The sequence below is a fragment of the Diabrotica virgifera genome, chromosome 4 (genome assembly GCF_917563875.1).
Source record: "Diabrotica virgifera virgifera chromosome 4, PGI_DIABVI_V3a".
Lineage (NCBI taxonomy): Eukaryota > Metazoa > Arthropoda > Insecta > Coleoptera > Chrysomelidae > Diabrotica > Diabrotica virgifera.
The window spans coordinates 179,930,376-179,956,413 of NC_065446.1; the positions used below are offsets into that span (position 1 = coordinate 179,930,376).

The 26,038-nt window shown below is 34.1% G+C and overlaps 1 protein-coding gene across 1 annotated transcript in view; it reads right to left on the reverse strand.

Annotated features, from left to right (window-relative positions):
• The window catches only part of LOC126883273 (neuroplastin), a 221,750-nt gene that overhangs the window by 8,410 nt on the left and 187,302 nt on the right, over positions 1–26,038 (reverse strand). Inside the window, exons 5-6 of the mRNA XM_050648608.1 lie at positions 23,856–24,050; positions 18,122–18,257 (exon numbers count right to left, since the gene is read on the reverse strand). Of these exons, the coding sequence (XP_050504565.1) occupies positions 18,122–18,257; positions 23,856–24,050 (331 nt within the window). The remainder of the gene's footprint in view (positions 1–18,121; positions 18,258–23,855; positions 24,051–26,038) is intronic.

Sequence of the window (26,038 nt, forward strand, 5' to 3'; positions counted from 1 at the left end):
TTAAATTTTGTTTCATTTCTTGGGTGTAGACTACGTAATCTATTATGCTTTTTGCATCTCTGCCTTCTGCTACAAATGTATATTTATCTTGTAGTAATTGCTGTGTAAACGAGTTTCCTATTAATAGGTCGTTTGTCTGGCAGAATCTGATCATTTTAATTCCATTTCTGTTTAGGATCTCTTCACCATGTCTTCCCATGCACCCAAGTCCTTTGTTTTCATCTTTTCCTATCCTTGCATTCCAATCTCCCATTAACACTATTCTTTCACATTTTTCTCGTATCTCATCTAGAGTATTCTGTAGTTCATTGTAGAAATCTTCCATTTTTTCTTCTTCCGTTCCTTCTGTTGGTGCATATATTTGCACTATGTACCATTCCTCTTCCATTTCTATTTTTATATACATGATTCTCGAGGATATAGGTTTGAAATCTGATATTCTTTTTTCTATTGTCTCTGTGACTAATATGCCTACTCCTTCTTTCGCTCTAAGTTCTTTGTCTACCCCGGAGTAATATATGGTGTAATTTTCTGATATTTTTTCTTTTCCTCTTCCACATTTCTTTGTTTCGCTAATACCTATTATTTGCATTTTAAATTCTTGCATTTCTTGCACTAATTCGCATTCCTTTCCTCTAAGGGATGTTAAATTCCATGTACCAATTTTCAAGTTGTTATTTTCGTTTATTCTAGTTTTTGTGTCTTGTTTCATTTCCACATCAATCATGCTAGCTGTTTTTTCAATGACCTTTTTCTTTTGTCCATTTTCTTGTTGATTATCCTCTCCTTCTGTATGTTTTTCTTTTTTTTCTTTATCCGAATTCCATTCCGTTGTCTTTGCGTTGTCGTCATCGTCTTTACTACCCCTCGTTTGTTGTTTCCTTAGTTTTTTGGAGCAGATTTCTCAATTTTTTCGTTTACTCTATTCCATCTCCACTCCTCCCCGTTTATATGATATTTTGCCATCAAAGAGATGAATTGACAGGAGAGTGGAGAAGGCGCCGCAATGCTGAATTGGTAACTGTGTATGTACTGAAATAATCGTCAGACAAATAAAAGCTAAGATAAGATGGGCAGGTCATGTGGTAAGATCAGAGGAAGACATAATCTTAAGACAGTGTTTTTTGAGAGACGGCAGCAGATCAGTAGGCCGTCCCATAAAAAGCTGGAACGATGATGAAGAATCGAAGAATCCTGAATTAGTAAAGGCTGCTTGTAGAATTATTTGCATATTTGAAACGACGATGTGAGCTATTTTGTTTCACTGTAAAATTCGTGAAATCCAAACACTGAGAGAGAAATTTAATACCTTTTTTACACTTTTTAAATAATTGTTTAATTGGGGCTCGAGAAAAATTTCAAATTTTGGAAAGTGGCTCAGACTATCAAGGATCTTGGCCACCCCTGGTATATGATCTGTAAATTTCATCGGTTCAAAGTGGTTATTTTTGAAAAAGCTGTAGTTAAAATGGCTTGAACGAGTAACTAATCAAGAGTTTAGGCAAATTTTGAACAGTCATAGCATAACCAATTTTTGTCTAACAAGAAAACAAAAAAGCAAAAATATTCAGAAAAGCAAAACATACATTTTATTACTCTTTGAGATTTTTGGTATCACTAATAATTTTTAAGTTAATTCCATAAACAATTCCATTTTTTTTTTCAAAATAAAAAAAAATGTTTTATTTTAAACCCAATTTTTTTCAAAAATGAACACTTTGAACCAATGAAACTTATAGATAATATAAACAATACATAAGTAAAGTAACTTGTGAAGCGGTAACGATTAATTATATCTTGGAAGCTAATTAGGGGGTGATTTTTGCGATTCTTGTACCAAAAAATAAAAGTATATTCAAATGGGAAATAAGCCACAATTTTACCTAAAAATGATTTTATTAACGTTTATATAACGTATATAACGTACTATCAAAGAAAATTAATGACACCTCATTACAGTAAGACACCACATTTTTATGGAGTACCGAAAATTCACAAAGCAAATATTCCACTTAGACCTATTTGTAGTACCATCAATTCTCCTTGTAGTGAACTATCAAAATTTTTATTAAATATTATAAAACCATAGGAAACCATAGAAAAGGAATACAATAACACCCTACCTTTCATCGATGTTTTGGTCTCAAAGAAGGATACTGGATATGAGACTCAAGTGTATAAAAAACCAACACACACCAACAGATATCTCAATTACAAATCAAATCATAACATAAACGTTAAAAAGGGAATCATTAAATCCTTATATGATAGAGCCAAAATTACTTGTTCTAACGAAAATTCATTTTTTGAAGAAAAACAATTGTTAACATCTGTTTTATTAAAAAATGATTATCCCATATCGTTTATAAATAAGGAATTGTCAAGATTGGATCGAATGGAACAGAACAACTTAGAACGGGATCCTACAACATTCACAAGAAATAATACGAGGAAAATATCAATACCATATGTAAAAGGACTATCTGAGAAACTTAAAACAATAGGAAATCAATTCAACATATCAACAACATTCAAAACAACAAACACATTGAGATCTATTCTATCTAAAACTAAACCTAACAGTGAACAAGAAAGAACAAAGAATTGTATTTATAAAATACCTTGTGAATGCGAACAATTTTATATAGGTGAAACGTCAAGACCAATAGACGTTAGAGTAAATGAACATCAGTCTTATATAAAAAATAGAGAATTTGATAGATCTCAAATATGTCAACACGCATGGGATAATGAACATAGAGTTCAGTGGAGAGATTCAAGTATAGTCCTAAAAGAAGCAGATAGTAAAAAGAGAAAAATCAAAGAAGCGGCTCTAATTATGCTAAATGAAACCAATTGTGTCGCAAATTCCTCGGTAGAATGCAGTAGGATGTGGTTACCCATATTAAAGGAGGAAGTCAATAGAAAGAAAATACCACAATTAGTAAATCAGTAACATATCGAGTTAGTACATTGAGTATTTTAGTATATTTAAAATTTAAAATATCAAGTCAGAATTCGGTATTAGTTTTGAGAGTAAACTAAATGTAAACCCAAATACTTACGATGTCGGGATAGTATCACGAGGTTTTTCCTGGTTTCCCTCGTGATTTACTATGGAATCTCTAACGCGAGAATTTCAGTGCCACCGTTGCATTTGGTTGTCTTTTTAAAGACAGATCACATGCTATGATTTTTTGTGGCGGATATTCTTGAGTTGGGATTGATTTCATGTAATCGAATGAACTATCTTTTAGTAAAGTCGTCCCAGGAACGCAACTCATCAATATTGGCAATATCATTTTAAAGTCGTCTACTTTAAAATGTATAATACGTGTCTGAATTGCCGATATAAATGAGTCAGATTAAATAAATTATTAGAAGAATTTTTTACTAAGCAACAACATTTTTGTTTATTTAGTATTATTTTGTATTTTGACAACGACACCCGACTTGGGCGTCGAAACGTTAATAAAATCATTTTTAGGTAAAATTGTGGCTTATTTCCCATTTGAATATACTTGATTATAAAAATGCCACAAGAAAATAGCTTCAGAACAACATTAAAAAAATAAAAGGGACCAACAATATTTTGAGCGTAACTCACTAATTTTTAATGTTAGAAGTTTTATTAAAAAACAAAAATAAACCTTTTTTTAAACACTAGTGCTCTGTTTTTTGGTTATTTCACATTGAAATATTCGATTTGGAATTTGACGAAGAACTTACTTTTCAGTAGCTACAACTCTGCTTCTACTGGGTCTGCAGACCTCACGCGTACACCATTTTTTTTTTTTTCAATTTTTTATAAGCTATATTTTTACTAAGAATATTTTTTTCGCTAGAATACTTACTTTTTGAGTTATCTGCGAAAAACCGTCCAAAAACATGTTGTTTTTTTGTTAAAATTGAACATATTCACTCGCAAATAACTCGAAAAGTAGTGACTTAGTGAAAAAACTCTATGGAACAAAAAGTTGCTTAGAATTAGTCATTTTATCAAATTCCGGGCCAATTTTGAACGTATATTTTTTCACTCCCGAGAAAATATTTTTGTAAAATGGAGAGGATGTAGAATTGTAAACTTTTTCTTATATAATAATAGACAATTTCAACTACCTATTCCCAAATTTTCATCCTTCCTTTATTTTTTTGGAGGTTTTCGTAAAATTTTGTGTTCTCTGCTCGGGCTAATAATTGATATGACTAACAAGGATTGTGTCTTTAGAAAAAATGTGCAGATGATTGTTAAAACAAAATAAAATTAAAAATGATTACACAAATCACGTGTATAATCAATTGACAGTTGCTTTGTTTGGAAACCTTTTTGACGTTTTGACGTCACACTATCGCGGTCCATTAAGTAGGTCACAACTACTTTGTATTATTATAAAAATTGCTTTTCCTTAATTTGCTAGTCTACTATTATTGTTGCAAATTTCGTTTTAATGCAGTTTTATGATCTTGTAATGATATGCCTTCAGCACATCGACAGCAGAGAACCGTTCGCATCTCGACAGCCGCGCAACACGATACCCCACTCATTTCCACTTCTGCTCTGAGGCATTCGAGGTGGGACAGCCGAGAGCTTATAAGGAGACTACCAGACGAGAATAATCAAGTCTTGTGGCGACCAGCTCTAGACTCCCTGACCAGCCATTGTAGTGAAGGTGAACAGGCAGGCCAACCTGAGTGGTGGAACTCCGTATTGAAGAGATCCGCCGCTCGTAATTGAACGAGATCCATGTAGCCGTAGCGTGAACAGCTCAGTGGCGGCTCGTGGCCTTAGAGACAGGTCGGCAAGGTTTTTTTGTCTCCTCATACAGGTATACCATCAAACTAAAAGGCTTAAATCATCATAGGAGATTTTGTTGTTTTTTTGTTTTTTTTTTATTTGATGTACTTGACATTCTCTCTTGTTTCATGGTGTTTCGACAATACGTGTTGATTCTTTTGAGTCAAGATAAATCCCGTTTATTTGAGGCAAAAATTGGTGGTAATAAGAAAATTGATGAACAGTTTGTTGTAATGAATTGCAGTACTCACTACATAGAATTATACATACATATTTTGTAACTTATCCCACTTTCTGAAAATATTTGGATCGGCATCATTTTTAAGTAAGTATCTAACTTATAATAATAAATATCTTAGAAATTCTTTGGCGAAAGTAACTTTTAAATTTTGAATCGTCAAAGAGGTCACAAATTTGCAAATCTTCAAAATTCGAAAAACGAGTATCTATTTGCATATAATAGTAGGTATCCAAAATTTCCAGATATACCTACTCGTTTTTCGAGATATGTATCATGTCGTTGTCTTTTTTGGGATGGTTCGGAAATTTCAAGCGAATCCAAAACGTCACTTCGTATATTGGAAACTACTATCATTACTAAAATCTCTGGGATTTTGCACCAGCTTTTTTATTCTATTTTTGGGATAAATAATGTCAGTTGACTGATTTTGAACAACAATGAATATCTTGGGCAAACTCTGTCTTAAAAATATTTAAAAGAATCTTAAAAGAGTAATTATTTAATAAAGTTCTCAAACCGATTGCTTCACGGATCGAGGTATCGCCACTTTCAAAATTGTCGCCTTCGATAATAAAATCAAAAACTTCCAAAAGCTGTTCACGAAAATCTGATACAGATACTAAAACTACCAGAGATAATCTGCTTAGATAAAACTAACCGAGATTTAAAATTTCCTCGCGTCTGACAAACTGTTTGCTTTTTTTTTCGAAACAAATTTGTTCTAAAGCAGTAGTCCGTTTAGGTGAGCTAAACTGGCAAGACGATATCTTTATTTTTTTACACGTATCAAGCAAAACTAAATTCATTATATGCGCATAATACTGAGTAAATAAAGCTTGTGATGCAATAGTTTTAACTGTTGCCTGGAGACCATTCAATTCACCACACATCACAGCAACGCCGCCATAAGATTGGCCCAGTTTGCCCTACCAATTTATTTTTTATATCAAAAAATTTTAATCTGTTTTTTAAAACACCAAAAATATATTCTGCCTTATTGCTTTTACTCGCGTCTCTAAAACCTATAAAGCCTCTCATAAATATTACCACGTAACGCGTATCGAACAACAATAATAATTGATAATTGTGAATGACATGACAATCAGAAGTTTCATCTACTTTCAGCGAAAAGCAAATGGTTTTCTAAATCTCAGATTCAATAACGTTATTCAAAATGTAACTATTGGATTATGTATTAGTTAATTCTGTATTACGAATACACTTCGAATCGGAAAGTAAATATTTCTAAAACAATTTTATTAATTCTCTATAATTACTTTGATTTTTAAGAAATGCTTCGATCCATCGTGTTCACTAAATGATAATTTTAAAAAAATTACAATATCAATTAAACGACGTAAAACGGCGTGATTATTTTTGACAATTTCTGCCGATGCGATGCTTCCAAATGAAACACCGACCGGCAGATTTAAATATGCTTAATGCCTACGGAGAGAATGTTATGTTCGCTTGCTCATCGACTTGTTATTTCGTTGAGTTTTACGTGTAAATCGTCAAGCTAAGGATGAGTTAGGATCGGCTAGCCGAAAATTCAGATGAATGGCTCGAATCATTCATTTTTTGAGAAGTCTGTTATGCGCAGGGATCACTTAACGCTCGGATTGATCAAATCCTTTTAAAAACCATGAATAAAATTTAGTCTGTATTATCTGACAGATTTTTTTACGTCACAGATACAAATATTAAAAAAATCTATATCTATAAATGTGTGGGTCGGCACTGCCGACCCTGACCGGCCGCCACTGGAACAGCTACTGACAGCTCCGATCTGAGTTGTATGAGTGTCCGTATAATTATTAATATTTTGATTGTGGGACTGTTTGACTGTTCACTGTAGTGAATATAATGATAATAATAAATATAATTTTCTTTTTCTTTTGCAGACGTCCAGAGTCTGTCGTCCTGAAAGAGCTACCCGTCACAACGCGATAAGAAAAATTTGAAATTAACACTAGCAAAACATAGGCGTTACGTTTAGTTTTTGGGAGGGTTAACTCATTAAAAGAACTGATACTTTTTCACAAGAGTAGAGGTGCCAAAATGATAATCATATTGGTACTAGCTGCTAGATTACATAGTCTTCGACCATTGTCGTTTGTTTTTTCACGTAATGTGTATTTACCTACTACTTGGTTAATATAGTCTTCTTTACCTACTTGGCCGTTAAAATCTCCCATTAATAGTATTGTGTCTTCTCTAGGCAAATTCTCCATTTCTCGTTCAAGTTCCTCACACATTTTGTCTTTTTTCTCCGCAGCAGCACTTTCAGTTGGAGCATATACGTTTATGATTGATATATCAAATGGTTCGGCGTTAATTCTCAGGTAAGTCACACGTTCATTTATTGGTTTAAATTGCATAACGTTATTTTTTATTTTTCCCATAATTATATGAAAGCAACTCCATATTGACCTTGTTTTCCATGTCCCGAGTACTGTAGTGTGTAGTTTTTGAAGTTATACTTCTTTAGGCGCGATTGAGATTGAGGGTGAATTTATATTAATCTGCGCGCATGCGCACACCGACAGTATGGTATTAGTCGTTATACGGGCTCTGATTGGGTGTTGAAATGATCTGTCAATAATAAATAATTGTTCAATATGAAGGTAAACAAATGTTGTATAATATATTAGTTTTATTGTTGTGAGGACAGAAACAAAAGTTTATAATTGTAGTGGCTTTTAAATAGTTTTTAAAAGCAACAGGTACGTAATAATTGTAAATGTATCAAAGGTACCTACCTATTTGAACCTACCAAAATACATATGTAGTATGTAATACTTTTATACATAATTTGATTACCATCAAAATTTCTATCAATATTCACCTAATATATTGTTTTCTTACTCTATGTTTTGTTGTATTTTTTTAATTATAAATCATTTCAATTCAAAATCAAAATAATTTCATTTAATTCAAAAATGTCAAAAGTTTAATCCGTTTAGTTAGTCGATCTTCGCACATAATGACACATCGTCTCCGTGGCGAAGCGTGTAAGGCGAATGAACACCAATACCAACCGCGCTGGTAAGCTGGTTCAAACCCCAATAGAAACTTTTATTTTTTTTTATACATTTTTGATTGTAAGTATATTTATTATATAATTTTATTTTCAGAAAATACGTATTTAGTTAAAAAATTTCCGACAATTAATATTCAGAAATCATTTGTGGCATTTTTAATAAAAAAGTTTGAGAAGAACTAAGTATAAGTTAGTTTAATATTTAAATAAAATATTAATAAACCGTATATTAATTTCGTTTAAATCATATATAATAGAAGTATAACTTCTTACGTGCGTACAAAGTACACACACATTCTTTTTTTTTATTTATTTCTCCTTGACCTACCCATCTGATTTATTGATTCACTGTAATATCAATTTGGCATCTTTCTAGTTCTCAAACAATCTCCTGCATTTTCCTGGTTCAAGCATTGTTCTGTTGTTCCATGTATTTATTTTTAGTTGATCACGTTTTTTCATTTTTGTTATTGTTTTTTTTTTCTGTTCGTATGTTTTATTTTATCTAACCATTCATCTCCTTTTCCTTTGTCATTTTCGTCTCCGTTTTTTGTGGAGTATCCGATATTTATTTTTTTTTATTTATTTATGCCTCAACCTCAAAGGGTTATTGGTGCAATACAATTAAAAGGTTTACAATTTATTTAGTACATTTATAGAATACAAGTATGATGTCAAATTGTTCATATCAGTTCCGTCACTCCGATATTTGTTGTTTTATCAGTTTTTGGCATGTCTTAGTTTGCCTTTTCCAGTTCATTCTTCTCTTGGTTTCATTTCCATATAGCCCCGTCAATATTTAATTTTTGATAACCTACTCTGGTGTTCTTACCTTTTTTTTTCAAATTTTGCAATTTTTCGTATTTCTCGTTGCATCTTCATCTCTTCTTGCGTTAGATCGTTATTGATGTATATTTCTGGCTTTAAATGCCCTTAGTTTGTTTTTGTTCTTCATATTTTTATTTTTTTTTTCATTTCTTGTTTTTTAGTTTTACAAGACAAGTTGCTTGCGGTTGGACCAATAATTAAAAACTAGCATTAAGGCGCGGAAATTTTGAATTACTCCTTCTAGTTTAAAAACAAGGTATAGTTTACTATTAATGTTGCAAATTTCGTTTAAATGCAAAGTTAACACTAGCAAATCATAGGCGCTGCCTTTATTTTTTAAGAGGGGTAACTCATAAAAAAACTGATACTTTTTCACAAGAGTAGAGGTACTATGAAAAAAAATCATGAATGCTTGAATTCTCCAGAGAAATACCTGTCTAATGATCAAACAGATACATAGTTAAGTATAACTATCTATGGAACGTCCTGTATGTTTAAAAATAATTTTAAAATGTTAAGTTACACTGGTTATTTTTAAAGCTTATTTTCTATCTTTCCCGATTCAATCTGACACTGGTTAATTAACTCAGTGCATATTTATGTGTAGCATTTCTTTATTTATCCACGATGTAAACTAATCTATAGGACCAATGAATAAGCATGTTAGAGAAGATAAATATTTTGCAGATAAACAGTAAATTAGAATGTTAATATAACAAAAAAATATTGCACATATCTAAAATTTAATTTAAAACCTAAAAATATCTGGCCTGCACAATAATGATCGACTGACATTGGCCTTTATCCAAGTATTTAAATTTACCAAACAAAATGTATGTACCATAAAATACTGACGTATTTAAATTCATTAGAGAGGTTGGGGTGTCATCGGCCCAGATCCAGAACTCACCCCTAAGGATAATAAGGTAAATTGAAGTTTCACGAGTCAGAATAAAATAGGAAGGAATGTTTATTCTAAGGCCTGCCATAATATCGATTTTTTTTGAACCCACATAATCCAGTCAATGAAAGTAAAATCCAGCATATTAGGTATAATTGACTGTGTAATTTTCTGAGACTGCACCACTACTCGGGGGTATTTTTTTATTTAAAATAACACCGGAAAATGAATATATTAACCAATTTTAGGTAACTTTTGTCCTATACATTTTTTTCAAGAATACTTTTCGACTTAATTCGCAAATAACTAGACCCAAGCCCAGACATCCAAAGTTAAAGTTATCCTTCTACACCAAATTGTTCTATATGGTCCACATACTGTTCAGTAAAAAGTTACACTATTTTGAGCGTCGGGTTTGGGGGTAGGTGGGGGAGAAATATGTAAATTAGTAGTTTTTTAAGTTTTTAGTCAATATTTTTAAAAACATGCGGTTTAGCGTGAACAATGCTCTATACAAAAATGTTCTACATTTACTTTTAAACAAAAAAGGTCCGATGCATAATCCTTCTAAAATGAACGGTTTCAAAGTTACGGAGGTTGTATACTATAATTGGTACAAAAAGGGCTAACCCCGTCATCAAAAATAGAAGTTTTCCTCCAGCACCAAATTGTTCTGTATGGTCCACATATTGTTCAGTAAAAAGTTCCACCATTTTGAGCGTCGGGTTTGGGGGGAACGGGAGAAGGCGGTAAATTAGTAGTTTTTAAGTTTTTCGTCAATATTTCTAAACCTAAGCGGTTTAGCGTGAACAATATTCTATACAAAAATGTTCTATATTAAATTTTAAACGAAACTTTTACTGTTGGAAAGATATTCATGCCACATTGTCCATAGAAAGTTCAGGGTGAGTTTCTCCATATCAGAGATTTATATGGCCTAGGCCTGTAGAAGCCTCTTGAAGGTGGTGAGGTCGACGTTCCTTCAACTGCGTATCAGTAACATACCTCCGGCCATTGAAATAGCAAATTATATTAAGAAAACACAATACTGTTAAAAAAATTAGTTTCTTTAGTAATAATATTATAATTTGTCCAAAAAATATGGAAAACCTCCACTTCACACCCTCCGTAACTCCGAAACCGTTGATTTTAGAGCAAATATATATACGACCTTTTTCGTTTCAAATATAATGTATTCTCCTTTTCATGACCATTTTTCAGTGCGTCACAAATTATAGAAAAAAAGGTAAGTCCGTGATAATACACATTTATGACATTTTAGTTAAATCTGACAGTTGTCACATTTTATTTTCAATTTGGAATAAAAACAAATCAATTGTGTCTATTGCATTTATAAAATGGTACATATTTTCTTTGATTGGTACAGTCTTATAAATTGTACAGATTATATTGATAATATTATTATTTTATTTAATAAATAATTCTTTTTTTATTATGGCGCCATCTATCGACAACTAGAATAACTAGAAGAAATGTTATAAATGTCTGTAATCACCGACGTGCCTTTTTCTGTCACATACAATTTAATGCGTTAGAGAGAAATCGAAAAACTGTTACGCACTGAAAAATGGTCATGAAAAGGACTATAGAACATTTTTGAATAGAATACTGTTCAATAAACTGCTTAGGTTTAGAAATATTGACGAAAAACGTTAAAAAATTACTAATTTACCGACTTTTCCCCTCCCCCTCTCCCCAAACCTGACGCTCAAAATGGTTTAGCTTTTTACTGAACAATATTATGGACCATATAGAACAATTTAGTGTTGAAGGAACACTTTAATTTGGCATGACGGAGTTAGGCCTTTTTTTGAACCAATTATACTCTACGTGGTAACTACGTGGATATCTGGATGTACTATAAAATTTGGTACCGTTCGTTTTAGAAGGATTATGCATCATAGAAAATATTTGAGGCGTTGAGCGCAAAAGTGGCCCAAGCCCAAAATATTCAACTTGGGGAAAATCGCAAAAGAAATTTTGCTCTTTTTTTAAATGCAAATTAAAGTTTCTTAAACTTAAATTGTATCATTTATTTTTTTATGTTTGTATGTAAAATGATGTTAGGTATGGTAATATTACATTTTTTGCATGTGATTAAACAAATAAAGATTTGATCGTGGTTTGGGCCGCTTTTGCATTTACGGTTTTGTTATAACTGATCAAAGCAATAAGGGCTTGTGATACAAAAAAAAAGGAAAATACAAGTATTTATATTTATTTAAGGCAAATAAACTTTATTTACAATATTTTTCAATGGTCATCATCTGCTATTGCGCCCAGGTCCTGCTATTGCAGCACGTTCACTGTGTAGAAGTAGTTTATAAAATTCGTGATAGACGGGAGGAATATAGTCAAGTAACGCTAGCAAATCTTTGTATTTTGCTACTTGTATCGGCCTTGGTCCTGCAAATAATCGCTGATTGAATGTGGCAAGTTCCAAAAAGTGTTTCTTGTTCCGTTTTCTCATGTTAGCTTCATAAAAAAGGACCTCTTCTTTGTTGGAATATTTGAATTGAATAAATCCAGGTTTTTCCTTACTGTAGTGTAGCCACTGTATGCACAATCGCTCTACTTTTTCTCCTGTTTTAGTTGTTTTACGTTGCGTTAACGCCTTTTCCGAAACTTTGCGTGAAAAAGAAATTCTGTGGATTTCATTGCAACCACAGGAAACTTTTTCTTTTTTCTAGTGTCAGACACTACTTGCATCCAGTCACTAGAAACATAGATGTTTTTATAGCGCTTCTTGTTCTTCTCAATCAAAGTCCGAAATCTTGGTCATTCGGTAGATATGAACGTTCAGAGGCTAAGAATTTATGATCTATACTTTCTACTGTAAATTCGTTGCTTGCAACAAGGTAAGTACAAAGGGCAGCTATTTTAAAGTTTCTATTCTACGCTCCACATTGATCACTGTACATAATCAATTTTTTCGTTCCAACATAGTTCTTTATGTAATGTGCAATGAAGGATCATATTTCTTGCGGGGTCCACGTGAAGCAATGTTTTCATTCCACATGTGTTTGTAAGTTAGGAATTCCGAAACAAAACGTCCACAATTGCTTTTGTAGTAGGCAATTCCCGTAGAAATAATTGGTGTTGCTAACGTTTTCATAAGGTCAAATGAAATAGCTGTCAGGCCGTTGTCGAGAACAGCAGCTGCTGTGTCCTGATTCATACCTATTTGTGCGGCGTCTGCCTTTAGTTCTTGCTCTGCTTGAATAATGTGATACTATTCGTTATTTGCTACAGCGGATTTAATTTTAAAGTTAAATGCATCACATTTGCGACAACTGTCTGAAATTGGAGGATCAAAGCTCAAATTGAAGTTCCAATTAAAAATGCGAAGGAATACAAACATTGAAACGTTATTTGGTACCTCAGCCTTGTATAAATTGAATAATTTTATTATGTCTAGATCGGGAGCTAGGATGTCATAATATTAAAAAAATGTTTGTAGATACTCACCTGAACTTAAGTATCACTCATAATATAGTAATTAACACAACAATTAACACTTTTTGCGGAACAAAATTCGGACTGTAACTTTCGGACTTTTCCCCTCCCCCTCTCCCCAAACCCGACGCTCAAAATGGTTTAACTTTTTACTGAACAATATTATGGACCATATAGAACAATTTAGTGTTGGAGGAACACTTTAATTTGGCATGACGGAGTTAGGCCTTTTTTTTTAACCAATTATACTCTACGTGGTAACTACGTGGATATCTGGATGAACTATGAACTTTGGTACCGTTCGTTTTAGAAGGATTATGTATAGAAAATATTTGGTTTAAATCCTAATGTAGAACATTTTTTATAGAACATTGTTCACGCTAAACCGCATAGTTTTAGAAATATTGACGAAAAACGTAAAAATTCCTAATTTGCCGACTTCTTCCCCCCCCCCTCCAATCTCCCAAATGTAATAATGACGTCATATAAACTCGTCAATAACTCTAGCCAATGAAATGCTCGCTGTAATAGACGTGGCATGTCAAAAAATCTGATTATTCCCTATATATTTTTTCAAATGTAGAATATGGCAACAAGGGGAAAATTACGTGCAACCCTTATTGTTTGACTATTACTTTATATTAATTCCCTGTGATATTAAAAAAACTGCACAGGGTCGCTTTGAAGTAGAAAGTAAGTAGAACCGATAGCCAAATTTTAGTGAAATTATGTGCAGGCTCAGAAAAATTATGCTGTAAAATGTCATTGACTGGACTAACAGTACCATTCCGTTATCTATGGGTTTGCAAACTGTAGATTGAAGTATTTTTATGAAATATTAACATTCTAATTCTACGCTAGTCAATGAGAGCAAAAACAGGATATTACCACCGAATTCTATCCTACTGCATGAATTTTAATGAAATTTTGAGAATACCCTCTACTTATCTCCTAATTCAAAGTCTACCCTATAGACCAGGGGTTCCTAACCTTCTAGTAACTGCGTACCACTTGAAATATTTTGAAGATTTTGGCGTACCAACAAACAATGGGGGGGGGGAGCTTGAAACGGAAAGGAAGCTCCCAACTCCGATCCTAATTTTTTAGAAATATATCTACTAATTATTTCTAATTCTAATTCTTCTCGATGTATGACAGACTGTCTACTTTAGGCATTCAGGGTAAATTTTCTTTATTTTTGCCGCTAACCCTGTCAATTTACCTGACATATGAGTTCCTATGTAGTGTTTGATTCAAGTGGTTTGCAGAACAAAAACTCTTCTTCTATAACTTCTTCCTAAAAATCAAATCGTACAAATACGAGTAGCTGTGCTATGTTTGTTATATCGGTGTTTTCATCTACTTGAAGTGCAAAATATGTGCATTCTTGAAGTTTTAAACAAAGTTGTTCTTCAATATTGGAAGACATATCAGTAGTTTGCCTTTTCACTGTGTTGTTTGAAAATGTTTTTTTTATTTCTTTGATTACCTTTTCTGCTAACACGGTTTGGGCAATTTCCACAGCGGCCGGTAGTAAAAGGGTCTCACCTATTGTGTGAGGCTTTCCATCCTTTGCAATTATACATCTAGCAAGGTAGGATGCCTCTATTAAGTTAGTACCATATTTACAAAGCTAGTCACGCATTTATTTTCTTTCGTAAAAAAGTAGATTCTCTTCTAAAAAAATTCGATCAGCTTACAAACCACAGCAGAGTGCTTTGTATGTTGGTGACGTATCAGTATAGAAGGCTGAGGCTGAGAAAGAGTTTCGAAACAAGCAACACGTTAAATAATAGGATTGTTACTATTTTCTGTGCCAGAATTCACTAGAAATCCACACTGTAAGTAGCTTTCGTGATATTTCCGATTGGCTGGCCGTTTAGGTTTTTTAACACTACCCCTTAAAGTCCCAGAGGTAATCAAAACTGCTTTATAGCTTAATATGAAAGCACAACAACTGCACTGGCACTTTCGCAGACAGGGGCCTATTGTAATCGCTTGTTTCACCCACATGACGCGTACCTCTTGAAATCTTCCCGCGTACCACCGGTTGGGAACCCCTGCTATAGACTATGGCGCTTTTTATCTTGGGGGCGGTTTCCAACCCTTCAAGGGGATCAAAATTTTTTTGGTTAAAATAACCACGGAAGTGGCTAGAGAACCTAATTCTAAGCAAAAACTGTTCTATAATTTTTTTAAAAACTCAATTTGAAAACTTTTTTTGAAAACTGTTCTATATTTTTTTGAAAACTCAATACTTTGAGTTATTCACGGTTGAAAATTGGCCATTTTCATTGAAAAATTACACCTTTGCAGACGGTTTTTTGCGAATACCTTAAAAACTATGCATCTAACTAAAAAAAACTAAATAAAACATTTTTCTAGATTTGAAATAACAAAGAGATTCGTTCCTTTATAAATCTTCTAGTTATAATACAAAAAGAGATATGGTAATTGAAGAGTTTGTTTTTTTTTGGTGCATGCTCAAACCGATGTCTTCAACTTGAAATAACAGAAAAACGGTCGATTTTATGTATATAATGCTACCAATACCTTTTATAGTGCTTGAAAAGACCTTTAATATCAGCAATATTAAATGTCGATTACATTCAAACTAAGGGAGATATGCTGCAAAAAAATTGATAACTAATGTATTTTAAGAAAAAATGAGAAGTATATTTAACTCCCCAGCTACCAGAATTTCTTCTTCTTTCTTCCTTCTACAATACCTTTTATTATATTGTCATTGCTATGTTCAAAAAGTTGGAAGGGTTTAAAACGAATGGTTTTTGAAAAAAATAAGATCAAATTATAGAGCGCTTTTTTAAATTTTCTTTAAAATCTTCCTTTTTCTCCATGTAACGTGAAAATGATAAGAGATGCAGAAATGAAAAACAAAAACAAATTTTTGAAGTTATACTTCTTTAGGCACGAGGGTAAATTTTTACATTCCCTGGCGCATGCGCACACCGACAGTATTGTATTAGTCGCTCAAACGTTATACGGGATCTGATTGGGTGTTAAAATCATCTGTCAATAATTGTTCAATATGGAGATTATGGATAAAAAAATGTTGTGTATATTAGTTTTTATTGTTGTGATGGCAGAGAAAAAAGCAAGTTTATATTTGTAGTGACTTTTTAAATAGTCTCTTAAAAGCGACAGGTACGTAATAATTGTAAATGTTTTAGTATCCTAATAAAAAATTACATAGGTACCTACCTATTTGGAAAATTTAAAATGAATCTACCAAAATAGTATGTAATGCTTTGATATACATAATTTGATTACCATCAAAATTTCTACCGATATTCACCTAGTATAATATTGTTATTCCACAAAATATTCCTTTAATTCCACAAAAATCAAACTGATTTGATTAAATTCATATAAGTAATAAACAACCACTGTCAAAAAGTTTATGGTGTAAACGTTCAGTTGGTGTATATTCCCACATAATAGTCACGCGAAGTTGGCGCAATGGGAAAGCACTTCGAGTTTCGATCGACGGAATCCACGGGATCGACGGGAAGCGGGTTCGATCCCCAATGCAAGTTACTATTTTTTTATTTTTATTATACATTTTATGATTGTAAGTATATTATTATATAATTTTTTCAGAAAATACGTATTTAGTTAAAAATTTTGGCAACAATTATTATTGTTCAGAAATCATTTCTTTGTGGCATTTTTCAATGTGTTTGTGTGTGTTTTATTGTTTTATTTTTTTAATTCTTGGTATTGTTTTAATAAAAATTTTTGGAAAGTAGTATGTATTAAAATTAGTTTAATAGTTAAATTAAATATAAATAAACTGTTTAAAGTATATTGATTTCGTTGAAATCATGTAATAGAACGTATAACTTCTTACGTGCGTACAAAGTACACACATTCTTTTTTTTATATAAAAAACCCACATTTTTGTACATTATCTTTTCTCGTATCTCTTATAATTTTCAAGTTAAATGGGGAAAAAGGTGGATTTTAAGAAAATTTAAAAATGCGCTCTATAATTTGGTCCTATTTTTTTCAAAAACCATTCACTTTAAACCCATCCAACTTTTTGAACATAGAAATAACACGATACTAAAAGGTATTGTAGAAGGAAAACGATGCATTTAAATTCAGGTAGATAAGGGGTTAAATATGTTTCTCATTTTGTCTTCAAATACATTAGTCAATAATTTTTTTGCAGCATATCTCGCTTAGTTTGAATGCAATCGCCATTAAATATTGCTCATTTGAAAGGACTTTTCAAGCACTACATAAGGTATTGGAGGATTATACACATAAATCGACCGTTTCTCTGTCATTTCAAGTTGAATACACCGATTTGAGCATGCACCAAAAAAACAAACTCTTTTCACCTAGCATATCTCTTTTTGTATTATAACTAGAAGATTTATGAAGGAAGGAATCTCTTTGTTTTTTTTATACGCTACAAAATGTTTTATATAGTTTTTTTAGTTAGATGCATAGTTTTTAAGGTATTCGCAAAAAACCGTCCGAAAAGGTATCATTTTTCAATGAAAATGGCAAATTTTCAACCACGAATAACTCAATAAGTATTGAGTTATCAAAAAAAAAATATAGAACAGTTTTTGCTTAGAATTAGATTCTCTAGCCACTTCAGTTATTTTGACCAAAAATTTTTCCCATCGGGTCGGAACCGCCCCCAAGGTAAAAGCGCCTTAGTATATAGGGTATACTTTGTTTCTTGAGCTATTCCCTACTTACTGTGAAAACATCAAGTAAATCCATGTAGTAGGATGGAATTCGGAGCCAAATACCCTCATTGACTGTCCTATTATGCCAAATGTTATAAAAACTACTTACTGGTCTGGACTTTGGTCTGTATCACTTTCTTCGAGTTCGGTCTTATTACGTTTCTTCTCATATACTATAATAATGGCACATAAAATGATAACTTCGGCGCATATTCCTAAGAAAGGCCAAAGGGCGGCATATTTATCTGTAAACAAAATAGATAGCAACTATTAAATATACATATTTAAGGAACACAAGAGAGAAAAATAATACAAAGCTCTTTTTATTATAATACCTGTAGAATTATATTTAATAAAAATGTTTAATCCTAAAATCCATGAAAAAGAAAGGCACCAAAAATCTGTTTAGAATTTATTAATAGTTGTGAGCATTTAGAACACTGTAGTTTTCAGTCTGGAGCTGAGGATTAAGATGCTACGTGTTCTAGACTTTGTTGTATGGAATGGAAAGCTGGACACTAAAGGTAGACAATATAAAGAAGTTGGAAGCATTTGAGATGTGATGCTATAGAAGGATTTTGAAAATACCATGGATCCAACGAGTTACACATGCAGAAATGTTAAGAAGGCTACAAAAGGATTGCGAGGTGATAAAGAACATCAAAACAAGAAAGCTGGAATATTTGGGCCACATTACTTTCTTCTTCCTCTTTCGGCATCATAGCCCTGGATGGGTCTTTGCCTGTCTGCCTATGTCCTTCCATTCATATCTCTCTTGTGCCCTTCTTCTCCATTGTCTTATATTCGTGGTTTTCAGGTCGTCTTCCACGTCATCAACCATCTAGTCCTGGGCCTTCCTACCGGCTTCCACTGTAATATCTTCTTTGTCGTTTTTCTATCTTCCTTTCGCTGAACATGTCCCAGCCATGATAGTCTTTGACTTTTCACAAATCTTACAATGTCATACCCTTCATTCAGTTCATTAACCTCGTCGTTTCTCCTGATTCTCCATGTGCCGTCTTCCTCTTGCACCGGGCCATATGCTTTTCTCAGTATCTTTCTCTCAAATGTCCTGAGTTGGGCTTCATCTTTTTTCGTCATTACTCAGGTTTCACAACCATAGTTTACTACGGGTCTAATCAAGGTTCTGTAGATGGTCATTTTGGTTCTTTTGTCTAATAATTTCGATGTCATCAATCTTTTATTAGCATAGTATGTACGATTTCCACTGGAAATACGTGCATTAATTTCGATACTTACGGAATTCTTCTGATTGATGTCTGTGCCCAGATATGTGAAGGCACCCACACGTTCAATAGTATAGTTGTCTATTCCTACATTATTTTAATTCTCAGGTGTTCTTTTGATGGTCATGTACTTAGTTTTTGCTTCGTTTATTTTAAGCCCTCTTTTTTGTGCTTCAGTCCATTAGTCGTGTCTTGCTTCTACTAATAATGGCGACATCGTCTGCATATGCAGTAATTTGTACTGTTTTGGTATTTATATGGACGGTTACATTGGTTTTTCTGATGACTGCCTCAAGAACTAGGTTGAAGAGCTTGGTTGAAAGTGCGTCTCCCTATCTCAGCCCCATGTTGATGTCAAACAGGGGAGACAGTTCTCCATCTACTCTAACTGCTGATTTTGAACCCTGCAACGTCATTTTTATGAGACTGATATATTTTTTGGTATACCTAGATTACGGAGGTTTTCCAGCATTTTGTCTTTTCATACTATCAAAAGCTTGTTTAAAGTCTATACAGTGATGAGCGCGCTAATAACCAGCAAAATAGCACAAAAGATGGAAAACGTATTAAGTTATGAGATAAAAAGAAATGAAACTAGCCGAGCTGGAAAATTTAGCGATATTAACTTATAAATTTACATTATATTGACTCTTTCCCACCTTTAGACGTATCGGACAAGTTTAGCAACTGCCACTGTCACAGTGGCAGTTTTATTTGACATACTCCTCTGGTACGTGTAAAGGTGGGAAACAATCAATATAATGTGAATTTATATGTTAACATCGCTAAATTTCCCAGCTCGACTAGTTTCATTTCCTTATCTTACAACTTAATAAGTTTTCCATCTTTTGCGCTATTTTGCCGGTTATTAGCACGATAATCACTATATACATATTCATATTATATAGTTATATGTAGTATTCATAAGTATTTCTTGCATCGTTCTTAGTATGAATATGTTGTCTGTAGTGGCTCTATTTGGTTTGAATCCATTTTGATAATCACCAATTATATTTTCGGAGTATAATGACAATCTATTGTAGATAATGCCAGAAAGGATTTTGTATATTACATTTAGCAATGTAATTGTTTTGTAATTCTGGCATTCCCTCTTATTTCCTTTTTTATATATTGGCTGTATAAGACCAACTGCCCATTCTTTCGGCCTTTGCTCCTTGGTCCATACCAACTTTATCAGGTAATGGATTCTTCCTCAGACTTCGGATCCTCCATATTTCAATTCTGCCGAAACTCAGTCCACTCCTGGCGCTTTACTGTTTTTTAGTTTCTTTATTATTTGAACCACTTCATAACTTAAGATTTTCAATGTGCTGCTGTATAATATATTGTTTCGTTTTGATTATTTCCATTGTCTGCAATTAGGTTTTCCTCGAAGTATTCTTTCCATCTCATTATAATTTTTTGTTTCTCCGTTAATAGTTATCCGTCCTTGCCTTTGGATATTGTCAATTTTTGTGTAAATGACTGTGTGTTTTCTTTTATTCTTTTATAGAATTTTCTGCTTTCGTCTCTGTTGTTATGTTCTAGATTGTAGGATTTCTTGTACTTGTTTTGTCAAAGCCTCTCTTTTTCTTCTTCTGCATATTCTAGTCGCTTGTATTCTCTTTTCGTTATAAAGGACCAGGCAACACTCCTTATGGAAAAGTGGTCCCGGTGAAATTTGATGAACGTTTGGTCAATGATACTTCTTGATATGTAGATTAAAAAAGTCCATGGCACCTGGGTCTGAATAACTACTATTCTCGAGTTACAGCCTTCTGAAGTTATTGGATTCGGGTGCTCGGTTTACGTTAAGTGCACTAATTTACGGTCAAGTGAACGAAAATATTTATTATTAGAAGAAGAGAAACTCATGTTCTTCATACATACTTGCGTATTGTATATGAATTTGTGGTCAAAAATAGTTGGATCGTATTTTATTCTTCAGAAAACGTCCGAAAAGTCTTCAGATAACTAAAGAAGTGCGGTATAAAATGTGCTGCTAGATCGATATAAGCATTATCATGTTTTCACGAATGCTTCTCAGTTATGCAATACCAGCAAAACTGCAGTTCGGCTTTATCTTTAGAAAACTACTGAACAGTGGCGGATCTAGGGGGGATAGGGGTAATTCCACCGGTAACATGTTCCAGAATTAATGAAATAACTTTATTTAACAAAAATGAACGAGATTGAGCCATCAAAACACATTTATAACCAAAGAGCGGATAGTGTGACGAAAAGACGTAAGCCCAGAGCACTGGCGCCCATATAAAAATTTTTAGGGGGGTGGCAAACCTGAAGATGTTGCACATTATATTTTTTATACTTTTAATCACCATATATAATTCAAAGCACGCGAAAAGCCAGGAGGTTCACGGCCCCCCTGTCCATGGGTATGGGCACCCATGGCCCAGAGTACGATTTAAGGACCAGAGAAGATGAGTTACGGTGTTAAGAGTACGAAATTGGAAAACCAAGGCGGAGGATAGAATGGAATGGAAGCTGATTCTCAAACAGACCGAGGTCCACCAGGGGTTCTACAGCCAATGATGATGAGCTTTTTAATACAAAATATTATGGAGAATAATTTTGTAGGGTTATTTTTATAACAACTATAATATTCATACTTAAGTATAATCACATAGAAGAAATGGTCAATGGAGAAGGCTTCGTAATCATGATTTTGCTAACTTTCCTGTTTTAGACTTAGACTACCTAAAAACCTTACGATTGGGATATATCAAATTAAACTGGAACAATCTTACATACAAGATAAAATAATAAGAGAAAATGACGAAGAGTTTCAAATTGACAAGAATATGGATAAACCGGGATTCATAAGAGTTCGAATATTTTCTAGGTTTCGGCAAGCTACAAAACCCCAAGTATTCATTTCCTATACGATTGATGAAGATGAGCCTGTAGAAGAACCGATTAACGGGTACTACTCTACCTGTCAATCTGGTGCGAGAACTGTAGGTACTTGTACTCATATCACCAATGTGTTATGGTTTTTAGGCTTTGCAAGACATCAACCCAATGTTAAGTATCCTGATAGGTCGTTAGTTAACACGACGTATGATGCATCTAACCGAAATCAGCAAAATGCGAATCATACGTCAACATACGAATAGTCGAAGATGATTTAAACCCGATTTTTCCATAGACAATTGTAATTTTTATTTAACATTTACAAACTACCATTTACTTTGTTTTTTTTTTGTATTGAAATCAAGTCCATGTTCTCTATCTGTCTTATATCTGATATCCGGGACAAGTTTCATGTCAACTAATGTATTTTTTTATGTTTCAACAATTTTTTCTTTAATTATTCTGGAACATGTTACGAGTGGAATTACCCCCATCCCCCTAGATCCGCCACTGTTCAGTAGTTTTCTAAAGATAAGGCGGAAGTGTAGTTTTGCTGGTATTCCATAACTGAGAAGCATTCATGAAAACATGATAATGCTTATATCGATCTAGCAGCACCTTTTATACCGCACTTCTTTAGTTTTCTGAAGACTTTTCGGAGGTTTTCTGAAGACTAAAATACGATCCAACTAATTTTGACCACGAATTCATATACAACACGCAAGTATGTCTGAAGAACATGAGTTTCTCTTGTTCTAATAATAAATATTTTCGTTCACTTGACAGTAAATTAGTGCAATTAACGTAAACCGAGAACTCGAATCCAATAACTTCAGAAGGCTATAACTCGAGAATAGTAGTTATTCAGACCCAGGTGCCATGAACTTTTTTAATCTACACATCAAGAAGTATCATTGACCAATCTTTCATCAAATTTGACCGGGACCACTTTTCCATAAGGAGTGTTGCCTGGTCCTTTCTCTGCTATTTCTTGTGTTTCTTTGAAGTTGGTTAAGTCTAGCTTGCCTGTTTTCCTCTACTGCAGTTCTGCATTCATCATCATACCATTCCGCATTTCTTTGCCTTTTGGCTTTTCCGACAGTTTCCTCGGCAGATTCCGTTAGTATTGTTTTTAATTGTCTCCATTCTTCCTTTGCAGTATCTTCCTCTCTGATTCCGTTGAGATTTATTTGCGAGAGCATTTTGATATTCTTGTCTCTTTGTTGGACTTTGAATCCTTAAACATTCCATTTTTTAATTTGTCACATAACCAGAGGTGCGAAATATAAGATATTAGGGCTCATAATGCAGGGTAAAAGATCCATAGGTAGAACAACTTCCCGGCTAAGAAACTTAAGAGCGTGGTATAGTTGCAGCTCAGTAGATATTTTCAGAGTCCAAGCCTTCGATAACAAAGAACTATGGGCAGTCAAAGAACTCTAGTAAATTGTAGTATACATGAAAGATCTAACGTACTATATAATTGCCACTAGAAAAATTCAGCTAGACATTATTTTCAGAGCTAATTAGAATTAGTAAACGAATAAAACAAACACTATCACTTTTCAATCTTAACCTAACTATTTAATGTGGCGTTGGAAGACATTTTAAGTCCGTGGATTCGGACAAAAGAGGAATCGCCAACGGAAAATACTGAAACCACATTAGGTTCGCTGATGATATATAAGATTTAATTTTCGATTTCAAATCAAGGGTACTCACCTTTAATCCTAACCATACATTCAGATTGGATTGATTTGTTAGTAGCGGCGTCCACGCCCCCTATGCATGTGACTATTCCTCGGTCGTCCTTTGTTATGCCTTCTACTATAAACATTCCATTTACCACGACTTTACCATCTTCGGTGTAATTCTCAAGAGTAACGCGGCCTTCAGAAATGTTGTAGGTTTGATTATCTACAAAAAAAGATATCGTAAAAATTTACAACAATTTGGAAAATTTTATAATTTGGACATCAACCGTAGAAAGCTGTCCAAAGTTACCCAAAACAACATAAAGTTAACTTTGAAGAGGTGAACATTTTTTGTAGTGGAAGTGTAGTAGAAAAGAATTATACCAAAAGGCAGTTTTTGGAAATGTGTCAAACAATTAAGGAGATAACCTCGCTGAACAAAAGAACTGATATAATAACTTAAGTAAAATTTATCATTCTTTTTGACATAATAACTTTTTGATTTACCAAAGATTCATGAGAAATGAATAAATATATAAATAATTTGATATGGGGTAGTGAGCCACAAATTAGAGCTACTACTATCATTGTTTGATTTGCGTGTATAGATATAATGCTATGTGGAAATGCGATCAATGATTGTCCCCGTTTAGGATTTTGTCCTCTTCAGGGTTTGTAGTGAATGTATAGTGTTGGCAGCAAAAGCAAACAGTCCGAAAAACACACTGGGGCAAGCGCCGTGTCCTGGTGTTTTTGGATCCTGGGTTATGCCGGACGGTGGTGTCCAGAAGGCTAAGAAGTCAACAGAGAAGAAAGTTTGATGGATTGTTGTTGATTCCATAGACATTTACGTGTACTGTCCGTGCTTTGCTCTCGACCAGTCTCCCTAGAAACCATTGTACGACAGGCGAACCTGCGTCCCTCGTCGGCGGTCAGGAGGTGGCTTTGAGCGCGGCGTGGACAGTGTGCGTTCGAGTGGAGAAAATAGTTGCGGCTATTTTCTTGGGACGAACAGGTATAATTGTGCAGTGAAGTTGGGAAACCGCAAAAAACCAACTTCTCCCTGTTCGGGGTAGGGAAGACGAGATGTTAAAGGTGGGTACGGTAGGCTAACGGGGTAGCCTCGAGGATGTTTTCGTACTCCACCGGGAGTTCGTCAATGCATGTTTGCATTAGAGCGGACGGTAAATGAATCTTTTTGCGTTTGGGCTGTCGGTGGAGTACGTGGCCAGAAGATGAACAGGAACATTTGAGAGATTCTTGTGTGTCGGAGGGGGGGGCCGTTGATTACTTTGATTGTGAAGTTCCTGTTCAGAGAGTTTATTCTCTCGGTGATTTTGCGGATGTTCGAGATGTTATGGATTTCGTTTGAGGGATATCGCCAGTGCTCATAGTTACATCTACGCAAGATTCTACGTTCAGCGCGCAACAACCACTCTTGATTTGCTCTAGCGCAAAGAGAGTAGAGGCAAGATTTGTACTCCATGACGGGTCGAATAAAGGTCTTGTAAGTGTGAATGAGAGTCTTCTTGTGTGTCTTGCCAATTCGTCCAGAGAGAGAGTTGAGAAGTCTGGCCCTGTTCCTTACCCTATCTAAAGTTGCTTTTAGATCTGCGTTCCAGTTAAGAGTCCTGGTGAACAGAACTCCTAAATAGTTCGCAGTCGGACTAACAACAAGCCTTTCTCCCAACAGTCTCAGAGGATATTGGTCGTCTTCATTAATTATGATTCTATGTGACACAGAAGGGGCGCGAAACACAATTGTTGTTGTTTTGTTCGCGTTCAGCGTGACTCTCCACTTACAACACCATTCGCCGACACCGTCCAACAGAGCCTGGGCTCTTCTGAAGAGGAGTCTTGGGTTGTATCGAGAGGTTGTTGTGAGCAGAGCCGTGTCGTCTGCATAGAGAAACAGCCGAGTGCCTGGGATATTTTGGTTAGTGATATCGCTGTTGTAGATGATGTACAACAGCGGTGCTAGGACTGAACCCTGGGGGACTCCAGCTTGTGGAGTGAAGGGAGTGGACTTTTGATCATTTATTTTCACTCTGACAGTTCGGTTGTGGAGGTATGAGTGTACAATTTTGGTAAATTGCAATGGTAGCCCGATGTCCAGAAGTTTCCGAACAAGTCCGTCATGCCAGACCTGATCGAAAGCCTTCTGCACATCCAGGAATGTGGCTATGGCGAATGAACCATCGTTGATGGTTT